This window comes from Mytilus trossulus, chromosome 2 (genome assembly GCF_036588685.1).
Source record: "Mytilus trossulus isolate FHL-02 chromosome 2, PNRI_Mtr1.1.1.hap1, whole genome shotgun sequence".
NCBI classification, from domain to species: Eukaryota; Metazoa; Mollusca; class Bivalvia; order Mytilida; family Mytilidae; genus Mytilus; species Mytilus trossulus.
The window spans coordinates 44288658-44300156 of NC_086374.1; the positions used below are offsets into that span (position 1 = coordinate 44288658).

General features: G+C 32.0%; 3 protein-coding genes across 3 annotated transcripts in view; 1 reads left to right on the forward strand and 2 right to left on the reverse strand.

Moving 5' to 3' along the window:
- The window catches only part of LOC134705788 (uncharacterized), a 474551-nt gene that overhangs the window by 345249 nt on the left and 117803 nt on the right, over window positions 1–11499 (forward strand). The gene's annotated exons all lie outside the window — the stretch shown is intronic.
- On the reverse strand, window positions 2598–6057 carry LOC134707326 (V-type proton ATPase subunit G 1-like). Its single transcript, XM_063566995.1, has 3 exons — window positions 5865–6057; window positions 3914–4014; window positions 2598–2993 (listed from the first exon to the last, which is right to left on the reverse strand). Exons 1-3 carry the CDS (start codon window positions 5944–5946, stop codon window positions 2826–2828), a joined length of 351 nt encoding a protein of 116 aa, XP_063423065.1. The 5' UTR covers window positions 5947–6057; the 3' UTR covers window positions 2598–2825.
- Window positions 8576–11412, reverse strand: LOC134705160 (uncharacterized). Its single transcript, XM_063563912.1, has 2 exons — window positions 10903–11412; window positions 8576–9838 (listed from the first exon to the last, which is right to left on the reverse strand). The coding sequence occupies exons 1-2, from the start codon at window positions 11227–11229 to the stop codon at window positions 9584–9586; spliced, it is 582 nt and encodes a 193-aa protein (XP_063419982.1). The 5' UTR covers window positions 11230–11412; the 3' UTR covers window positions 8576–9583.

The window sequence follows — 11499 nt, forward strand, 5'->3', positions numbered from 1 at the left end:
CTACGGGTGAGGGAATTCTCGCTACATTGAAGACCCATTGGTTGCCTTCGGCTGTTGTTTGCTCTATGGTCGGGTGGTTGTCGCTCTGACATATTCACCATTTCCTTTCTCAATTTTATTTATTAGTGGCTGGTGTTAAATTTATGTTGGGATGTCAAACAATTCAAAAATAAACAGGTGCTCCGCAGGGCGCAACTTTATACGTCCGCAGAGGTCTAACCCTGAACATTTGGGGCAAGTAAGGACACAACATCCAAGACTGATACAGCTCTGAATTTGGATTGTGATCAAACTTTTGACATAATATGGGTTCCTGACACAAAACAAATGTCAAGATCTTACAAATCTATTGCACAATTAAAGATTTCAAAATTAGGAATTTGAGAAATTTGGAAAAAGAAAATTGAAAACTACTAACATCCCCCTTTTTGCAATTAGTCCAAAACCTGACATTTTATTATACATAATTTACAAGTAGTGTAAGGAAGGTAAATCAGAACATACCTAAAAGTGTATGTTAAATGTTTCTGAGTTACCTCCTTTACACTGCTTTTAATTTGTCTTAATTGTTTATTGACCAGAAACACCTAGTTTTCCCCTTTTATTGCCCCTAATTCCAAAACATTTCGAGCCATAACCCCTCAAAGTCCAAACTAACTACCCCTTTATGGTATGGAAACTTGTGGTCAATTTCAGAGAGATTTATTCACTAAAACACAAGTTATTGTTTGAAAAACTACAAAAAAGCTTATTTTGGGCCCCTTATTCCTAAACTATTGGGACCATAACCCCCAAAACTAATCCAAACCTTCCTTTAGTGATATCGAACCTTTCGGTAAAAACTTATAGAGATCCATTCACTAAAACTAAAGTTATTGTCTGGAAACTAAATGCGTCTTTGGACGACGACGACATGATAGCATTGTATGACGCAAAACCTTTTTTGCCATCCTATAAAAATATGTAACATAACATTTGATTTTGCACACAAGAGAAAAAGTTTATTTTCTGAAGACAACTATATATTTAAACTGTGACAAAACATGATAACGGTTTTAATGGTGGACATGTAGCACCAGTGTAGCATTGTAAGCATGTGCTTACAAATATATTTTTTTTCAAAAAGAGTTTAATTATATTGTTATATCATTTTATTCTGGTATCACCTAAGTTGAAGTTGAACAAAGGTATACAGAAAAACATGTTAATTCATATAACATTGCATTGTACATTTGTTGAGGAAGCATTCTTCAGCATCTGTTGGACTACTGCCCCGCCACCTGACCCCCTGCTTATATTTTTTTTAGGATTGCCTTTTCTTTTGAACTAGTTAACATTTTTGATTACAGGCCAGCTGAAGTACGGCTTTCTAAAGCTGGTCATTCTTGCTGTGTTGAAGACCCATTGGTGGCCTTTGTCTGTTAGTCTTTTTACTCTTAGGTAGGTTTGTTATCTTTTTGACACATTCACCATTTTAATTTTCAATTAAATATTCTAGGGACTTAATTTAGCCGTGATTATAATTAAAAAAAGTTGTTTTGATAATTAAAGTAATGAAACATTTAAACATCTTTAAGCTTGTATTCTGAATACTTTGACAAATACTCGAGACTTGAAAATATAAAAATTCTTGAGGGTTCCGTGGAACCCAGTATCTCGCCTACTTTTTCTGTTAATCGCAGGCTCAACAAAAATGAGGAAATAAATCAATAAACATATTCCTCTTGATACTATCTTTTGATTGTAAGAAACTTCTGTCCAAGTTTGGTAAAAATCTAGGATATTTATGAATCTAATAAATTTTTAAAAACTTTAACTGAAGACTGAATGTAATGTTATTTGGAAGAAAACAACATTTCCTTCCAGATACTAGCATTTGATCATAAACAAGCTTCTGTCCAAGTTTGGTACAAATCTTAGTATAAGAAAGTTATTAAAATTATAAAAACTTTAGTGAATGTATAGTTTCCTGGCAGAAAATATAAGTCCATTTATAAGTAAAATACGGAAAAAATGGAATTTCATTTTTACAAAAGTTACTTCTGGATACTATCTTATGATCACAAACAAGCTTCTGTCTAAGTTTGGTACAAACCCAGGATAGTTTAAGAAAGTTATTAAAATTTCAAAAACTTTAACCACCGAGTGAATACTTGTGGACACGACACAGACGACGGAATGTAGGATCATTATGTCTGGCTTTTTCAACTTAAGTCGAAGGCTGGACAAAAATGAAGATGTGGTATGATTGCCAATGATACTACTCTCTACAAGATACCAAAATGACACAGAAATAAAATAAGAATGTCAGTAGTTGACAAGCAACACATATTTTTGTATTTAGCATGAATAACATTACTAACAGAAATAACCTTTGAACCTAAATGAAACCACATCACTTATCAGTATTTGACAATAAAATTAAAGGTTACATGTATTTTCAAACATTTTATACTTGTGTAAATACAGAATTCTGAATAGGTATAAAATGTAATCTTCTTTGTTTTACTTAGGAAAAACCTGAATATAAATCTGCATATTATTAATGGTTACATTTGTATCTATTCTCATATATATATAGTCTACACAAAACAAGCTAATTTTAATGGTTTATTGAACATGTCATGACTAATGTGACAATCAATTTCTGACTTTACAAATATTTGAAAAAACATGCTACATGTATAACTGAAAAATGGAATGTTTGAACATATATCTTCTTGTCTTGATTTTACATGTTTCTAATTCTCCAACATTCTAACCATACTACATTTCTCTTGTATACAACATATATATATTAATGTATCAATAAATCTTATAATTCATTATTCTATGTAATTTTTGTGTAGTTCTGGTTCAATGTCTATAACAAAGTCAAGTAATTTTTTGATTGCAATGTCTTTATTCTTTCTAACATTTTCTTCCACCTCTTTCAACTTCCTCTTTGTGTCTACGTCTATCTGTGATTCCATATCACTTCGGGAACCTAAAATCTGAAAGAAAAAAAAAGAAAAAAAAATTAAGGTAAATTTGAAAGTTTTCTAACTTATTTAGTTCATATTTGTACATGCCAACATTAATTTTGTGTTAAACCCTAATATCAATTAAGAAATTGATTTTCATAGGAAGGAATATAGAGTGATAAATAATTGGAAGTTTTAACATTTTAATATACATCTCAACATACTCATGGTGAAGTCATCCTTACCCTTTCAGAGCACCGAGATCATCACAACATGTTCCTGGTGTGGTTTGAGTTCAGTCTTTAGTTTTCTATGTTTTTTTGTGTGTGCTATTGTCGGTCTTTTTCTATTTATAGCCATAACATTGTCAGTTTATTTTCTACTGATGAGTTTGAATATCCCTTTAGTATCTTGTGCCTCTCTTTCTCAAAGTCAAATAGTGCTTGGTGAAAAATGTGCTGTATGTCATTTTGTTTCAATATGACAACCTGGTTCAACTGACCACAGAGGATACACAAACCTACCCTACTTGTTTATTAACCTCAGCGATATTATGTAGATATAGGGAGATATGGAAGTGTCAATGAGAAAACTCTCCATCCATGTAACAATTTATAAAGTTAACTATAATAGGTCAAGGTATGGCCTTCAAAATGAAGTATTGGCTCACACAAGCTAGAAAGGGCCCCAAAAAATTACTAGTGTAAAACCATTCAAATGGGAAAACCAAAGGTCTAATCTATATAAAAATGAAAATATCTATAAGAGCAATTCAATTTAAAAATGTATCCAAAATTGAGAATGCTAAACTTTATAGAGATTTTGTTCATTTGGATTATTAATGATGAAAAAAGCTATAAAACATCTCAAAACAAGAAATTATTTGAATCTGGACAAAGGAATTGAATTTGAGTCACATTTTTTTTTTATTAAAATATAAGATGACTTACAGATTTTTCATATTTCTTGTATTGGTCATCCCTCTGTTTTCTGTACCCATCGATCTCTGCCTGGGCCTCTTCTTTAGCTTGCTTCAATCTTTTTGCTTTGCCTAAAATTGAAGGAGATGTCTGACATTCAAAACATATTAAAGGGCCAGGCATCTGGCTAACATTTTTTAGTCAGCTGGTATTACACTGCTAGCTAGAAATATCAACCTGTAAATTCACATTTACATTATTTTTTTTATTTAACAATGTGCATCTTCATCAATAGTTAAAATAATTATGATGTCAATTTTCTTCTGTGTCACCTACACCTGATTATAGGATGGTGTCACAGAAAAAAATTATGATGGCCTCATAGAAAAGTGTATCAGATTTTTTTTTTAAAATAGCCGTGTAACAAGGCGTCAAACAAAATAATTAAAATGTTTAATAGCCTTCCAAAACATCATAATCATCTTATTATTTAACTCATCAATGTAAATATAACGGAATTTGATGAGACTGTCATTAAAGTGAGAGGGTTTAAGCACTATAGAACCAGGTTTAATCCACCATTTTCTACATTTGAAAATGCCTGTACCAAGTCAGGAATATGACAGTTCTTGTCCATATGCTTCTGAAGCGTTTTGTTATTTGATTTTGTCATGTGATTATAGACTTTCCAAATTGATTTTACTAAGTTCAGTATTTTTGTGATTTTTCTTCTTGGACTACATTTTTTATTTCATCAACTGCAAATAATACAACGCTAGTACTAAACATGTGAATGCAATTTTGCGAAATGTTTTATCAATGTATGGTTGAGTATACTACATGTATCATGACTATAGAATATATATTTAAAATAAAAACTGGAATAATGATCAATTAAGTGGTCAGTTTGAGATGAAGTTATTACAATAGAGTTTATGTATTTAACAGGTTGGGAACAAACCCTCTCTATGGTGATTATACCTGTATAGAGGGATAAACCTTCTATAGAGGGATAAAATTATCCCTCTATAGAGGGGTATTTTTGTTTAGACTAGATTTAAATCAAAACAGGGCAGAATGGCATTCTCTACTTATTATGGCAGTAACCTGCAACAGTTGGTGCACCAATTGATGTACTTAGTTTAATATGCACATGCCCAGTTTGCTGCTTATCTGACTAAATATAAAATCTATTGTTCACCATGATTGAAAGCTGTGATGATCATGTAAATTCTACTCACTTATGCCTCACTTAACAGAATTTCTATTGTTAGATTTAACATGAAATTTAAAGGTCAACTATTCCTTTTGATGTTGATCAGGTGTTCAGATAGGTATACAATAGATTTCAAGTTTTGTCACTTTAGCAGAAAACGGGTTATCCCAATTTTTAGTAAAGTGCATATGTTGATGCACCTACTGATAGAGATTATAGCCAATATCATTAGAAAATGCCATTCTGCCCTAATTTTCTTTAAATCCAGTGCAAACACAAATACCCCTCTATAGAGGGATAATTTTATCCCTCTTAAGAAGGTTTATCCCTCTATACAGGTATAATCACCATCCAGGGGGTTTGTTCCCAACCTGTTTAACAAGGGATTCTAAGGATAGCCAAATTAGAAAATGGATTCATACACAGAATCTCCAAAATGGACCGGAAACTTGGGTACCCTGGAAACTTACTGTATATATATATGAAATCATGAAAAAAATGATAGGCTTCCCGGATTATTTTTTGTTTTGTTTTATACAATAAATTATAGCGATTGTAAACCGACTTCCAAAATTTAGATTTCAATCATTGCATTTGAAGTATGCTGACGATTTAGTCAAACTTTATTCATTGATTTATTTTAATTCTATGTCCGTATATTTTTTTTCAGTCATAAATGTCACACACTTCAATCGACAAAATAATGGAGTGACACTTTGACAGGTGTTTTTACGGAATCTAACAATAACCCCTGATATATCTTACGTTTTCTGGCTTCAGATACTTTCTCTGCAGCCTTCTTTTCAGCTTGTAGAAGCTGTTGAATTCCTGTTGATTGACTTGCCATCGTCGTCTTAATTTAATCTTATGACAGGAAGTAATGGGTAATACAAAATGTTGAATTTTTATCAGGAAAACACAAATCAAAACCAGTTAAGGGACAAACATGTTATATTTCCGGAAAACTTAAGTTATCATTTCACAAATTTTAATCAAACTATATACGTCTCTTTCAACTCGTTGTTAAGATTACACTTGCAACTCTGTAACTTTTATCATCACTTATAAATTTGGAGATATTTTAACTTTACTGCACGTTTAAAAAAGAAACCATATCGGTAGATACAATTTACTCAGTCAGGAATATGCCAGTTGTTAACCATTAGCTTGACTGTGTTTGAGCTTTTGATTTTGCCATTTGATTAGGAACTTTCCTTTCTGAAATTTTCTCTCAATTCAGAGTTTTTGTGATTTGATTTTTTGCTTTACTGTTCCAAGATTTACTCTAGGATATTTTATGAAAAACTTTATATTAAATTTCGCATTTTTTTAATGTGTTTATAACCGGAGGTTTTCCGTGTTATAGTAATTCAAAGGCGGAATACCAATACTTTAAACTTTATTAGCAAGGTCCGGACAGTACCAGACCTAAGACCGAAAACTGCCTACACGTGAAAATAACATACGAAAGCTATTTCATAAAGTTAAGCCGGAGGACAATGATCAGCTTATAATATCACATAAGATTGGACAATTATATTTATATTTTATGAGAACCTTTTATAATGTTTTAATACCCTTATCTTTGACTCAATTTATGTTTTTTAAACTGTTGCTTGGGCAGTCTTCCGCTAGCTTTCGAACTGTAAACTTGTGTGAATAAATTTGTATATATTTTTATACGGTCTTGCGTTTAAAGCAGCCATATAGTGTCAATTAATTATAGACCTAAAAACTTTAATGTAACCCGTGCCGAACTTCACGGACTCATACCGGAATTTCACGGGGTTATAACTGGTGGAGGACCATTATAATCCCGTGAGTTCCGGCAAATTATAGTGAAAGTTTCTAAAGTCACTTTTCTTCCGGTTATATGTTCATCGGAAAAGTACAAATTTTGCAGTTTCAAGCAGTGGCTGATTTGGTACGTTTTCCAATACATTATGGTATAGTCAAACATGTCACGTTTAGAATATTAGCTTCGTCAAGATAGAAAATATTGGCTCCTGATTTCCCTCACTAAAAGCTGTTTAAGGTTTGTTCTACAAAGACTAAGAAAGCTATATTTGAAACAAAAAAAAGAGCTTAATATTTCATTCAATTAAAGCACAAACATGGCATCGTTTACCTCTAAAGCTAACCAAACCTGAAAACAGGAGTTGTCAGGTCATTAAAATATGTACGATTTTTTGGAATTAATATTGATTCACTCATATGGTCTTTGCGTCAGAAATAATCACACCAGTTGTTGGCATAAAGGACAGCATCAAAAGTTCAATGAAGGATAAACAAAATTTAATTCATATATTTTTTTCACTGACCCCGTACCCCATCTTAACTTTATTTGGGAAAAATTGAATAACCAATAAGGATATATATAAAATCGATGCAGCAATTAAACAAAATTTGCAGCAATTTTGACCCCCACCCCCAAACTATTTGAATTAAGTCTTTTTATCCTTCGTTGATTTTTTGATGTCGTCCCTAATAGGGGTTATGTTTTTCTCGTATATTTTATGATGATATGATACTTAACAGGGTCCCTTAATGGGAGGGATTGTGATTGCTTTTCATATGACGAAGACATACCGGTATAATTTTTCAATCAGTTTAATTGAGGTCTCACGGCAGCTGCTAGTATAGTACTATTTAGAAATGTTTCTTAGTTTCTTCTGTTACCTATTCTTTGAGTATTGTTCTGTGTTCTGTGTTAGTATATTCTACATTGGTTAGAGGTAAATGGAACTCCGAGGGTTGAAATATATAAAAAAAAAACAAACATGTTTAACCTCGCCGCATGTTTGCGCCTGTACAAATTCAGGCCTATGGTATTGCTAGTCTTGTATTTTTGTTCATATTAATTTTGTTCATCTTTGATCTATATGGTTACGGAATTTAGTGTGACGTCCATTTCTTCTGAACGAGTACACATTTTTGTTAGGTGCCAACATAAGCCCGCCCCCGGTGCGGGATTTTCTCGCTGTGTTGAAACACCATCGGTGAACATGGGCTGTTTTCTGCTCTGTGTGCCGGATGTTGTCTCTTTGACACATTCCCCGTTTCCATTCAAAATTTGTTATATTTTGGACCCCGATTTGGACCTACTTGAAAATTGAGCCCAATGCCGGATAACACAAACAAAATCTGTTGATAGTTTTGATTTGACCTATCAAAGACCTCTATTAATAACTTGTTTTTTTCAAAATAAATCAAAGTATAATTTCGGACCTTTTAAAACAATTTGGGACCCCCCCCCCCCCCGCGAAAAAAAAGTGAAAATAAAAAAATAAAAATAAATCTTAATATACAGTGACATTCGGCATAATAAAAATCAAGAAGAATTCATTCTTCTTATGAAATTAAGCAAAGTTTAATTGTGAACCTTTTGTTCTTCAGAGTGGACAACTTCAAATACCTCAGCATGTTGTAGAACTCAAAGATTTCAATGCTTAAACCCAATTTAAATAGGTCCAGAAATAAGCAGTCAATACAAAGTAATAGAAAAGACTTTTTAAGTTTATAGTTTTCCTATAGGTGGACCATAACCTCAAAAATCAATCCAAATCTTTTTTTTTTGGTATGGAACCTTGTGGTAAAATTTCAGAGATCCATGCTTTCTTGGTCTCTTTTGCTCCTAATTATAAAACGAAAATGATCATAATCAATCCCGACCTTACTTATGAAGTATGAGTTATTTTGGTACAATTTCAAAGCGATCTATGTACCAGAAAATTGAATCTTTGAGGTGGTGCAATTTTACAGAGATTCATATACTTATATACTCAAGTTATTGACTGAAAACAAAGTCTTCTCACGCGACGACGAGGACGTACCCTTATCATGAACGACCAAATGTTGTGATCGTATAAAAATTTAAGGACTCTTTTCTAAAAGAAAAACACTTAATCGCAGTTTTCAGAGATATTTATGTTTGTGTATTATTTGGAAATTACTATCTAAATACCATGAAACTTTCCTTTTGTGTAATTGACTCCGACAATAAAGGAGCACACTTTAGAAAAAAAAAATTTACTGATAAAAAGCAATTACATTTATGACTGCTATTTTGACGATTTGCTTTTCTTTTGACAGTCTTTTTCAATTGACTTGCGTAAGTGAAACTTTTGGAAAATTGAATTGAATAAGCGTGTCTATCAGGAGAGCATTATCATTTTCATATATTTTTTAATGTGGGATTTTAATTTCAAAGGAATAATACCTATAAGATATTAAAAATACATATGTAAATACATGTATATATATTTTTTTATAAGCAGTGAGTATAACATTATGTAGTTTTTGTCATTTTATTATTGAGTCCTGTGATTGTGTGAATGTTTAACTTTCATTTTTCCTTCTTCCACATTATGTCGTTACTTCTTGTCCGAATCCGTCCAAGACTCTGGTGTGAAAGAGCCCTGTCTTCAGAATTGCACTCATTTGGCGATTCAGCCATTAAGTTTAAAACATAGTTTAAGATAAGGTCAAAGTATATTCCACTTCCCAGTCCGGTTATATGTGGTAAGACACTTGTGTGCCGTCCTTCTGATCTTTGAGTCTGAATCTCTGTTAAATCCATCCAAAGCTTCAGCAACATCGACCTCTAGATGAGCGGGCGAGCCATCACACAGAGTGTGTAAGACCTGCTGTCTGACGTTTACAGCCTCATCGTCAACCATTTCTAGGACACGTTTCCAGAAGTCGTCATGATCCTTCTTTACTCGACATGGACACATTTCCTGTGATAGAAATGATACATATAATGTTTTACAAAATATACAAGTATCTAGCTCTATAAGATAGTCAGCTGAGTCTTAACAAGGATATTTAATTAAATATACAATTCCTTGGTCTTAATAAGTTACGTGAATATCCAGGCACAATATCCTTCTTGACTGGAGCCAGTCTCACACTGGGAATTCTCCCTAAAAATATTTTTGAACCATTTGCATTGACTAATAATACCCATGTATGTTGTTGATCAAATCATGTCATTAGAGGTCTAATTCTATACTTTATTTACTCCAAATTGCATGTCGTCTGTTATAAAGCACACGATCAATTTGAATGTATACCTTTCTATAAATGCCAAACTATTTTACAAAATATCGCATACTCTATTTCATAAATTAAAATTTCACTTAATGAATTGGAATTTCAAATATGCATGTTAATCAAAGCTGTCTTAGACTGTGCATAATTTGCTAATAATTACATAACATGTATGGTTTATAAGAATTTGTTCTTTTGATTGGCATTCCAGATTTTATTTCACAATGAAATGTAGTTTTCATGACAGCATATGTGCTTACTTTGAAAACGTCACAACAATGTTTAGTAAAACAAACGAAAATGTTTATATAACTAGTAATTTCAAGGTTGAAGCATTCAAATTCAATTATAAGAATAAAAAGGAATCTTTCTTTGTGTAATTTTATATGGTTGTAAATGCGTTGTCATTATTGATCTCACATTTTTAGAAGTACTGCAGCATATACTAAATTTATTGGTTTACCGAAACCCTACACAAAAGTAGAGACAGTGGGTAGGTAGGTATAGGCATTTTCTTTTCTTTTGTCAGCAAAAAGAGATAGAAGTGTCTGGATGTGTTTAAGTTTTCATATCACGCTAAAAAAAATATCTTTTTCTCACAAGGTCATGCAGTTATTTTCTGGGTAGGTAGGACCAATTAAGGGCTTTTTTATGACCTCAACGCTTTTTTAAACAAGTAAAATTACAAAAATGAACCTTTAATTTTAAATAAATAAAAAAAGCTAACTAAGTTGTATATTAATTAACTTACTTTAAGAGCTCTCTGTCTGACCTGAGGATGAGAATGTTTAGTCAGTTCTATAATGGTTTCTATAGTAGTGGTATCCCTACACAGCCTCATTGCTTCAGTTACTGGCAATTTAGATATTTCCGTCATTTTGATTTTTTTCCCTGAGACTCCGCTCTGGTTAAATATGTAAAGCGGGTAATGTTTAAATACTTCTGTTTTATAATCCATTCTATATTTAGTCGATGAAATCATATATGAATTTACCTTTAGTTGTGAAATGTGGTGTGTATTTATTGACTTGTGTTGTGAAACTACAATCAGGTAAATTCGTGTAGTATATATATACATATTGATTTTAGTTGAATAAAATAAAATAATAAAAAGAGCAAAAATGAACAAAATCTAAACTAAGTTAATCCAGTCTCTTTAAAAATAACTATAGTATTAAATGTATATTCAACACCCGCACATTTCCATTTTGAAGCTATTCTGACAAAAAAGGATTTTTTTTATTCTAGAGCATTGCCATCTTGCACATACGGAAATGGCGCATTATATTTCACTATCAGTTTTGTCGTTAAAAAATTGAAATGTATGTAATAGCTAGATTTTCACATA

Bases quoted from the DNA above. Each gene is read 5' to 3' on its own strand.
- LOC134705160 (XM_063563912.1), bottom strand. From the start codon at position 11,229: ATGTATATATATACTACACGAATTTACCTGATTGTAGTTTCACAACAC. The intron at 9,839-10,902 runs GTAAGTTAATTA...TTTCTATCACAG, and splicing joins TCAGACAGAGAGCTCTTAAA to GAAATGTGTCCATGTCGAGT.
- LOC134707326 (XM_063566995.1), bottom strand. From the start codon at position 5,946: ATGGCAAGTCAATCAACAGGAATTCAACAGCTTCTACAAGCTGAAAAG. The intron at 4,015-5,864 runs GTAAGATATATC...CTTCAATTTTAG, and splicing joins AGTATCTGAAGCCAGAAAAC to GCAAAGCAAAAAGATTGAAG. The intron at 2,994-3,913 runs GTAAGTCATCTT...TTTTTCTTTCAG, and splicing joins ACAAGAAATATGAAAAATCT to ATTTTAGGTTCCCGAAGTGA.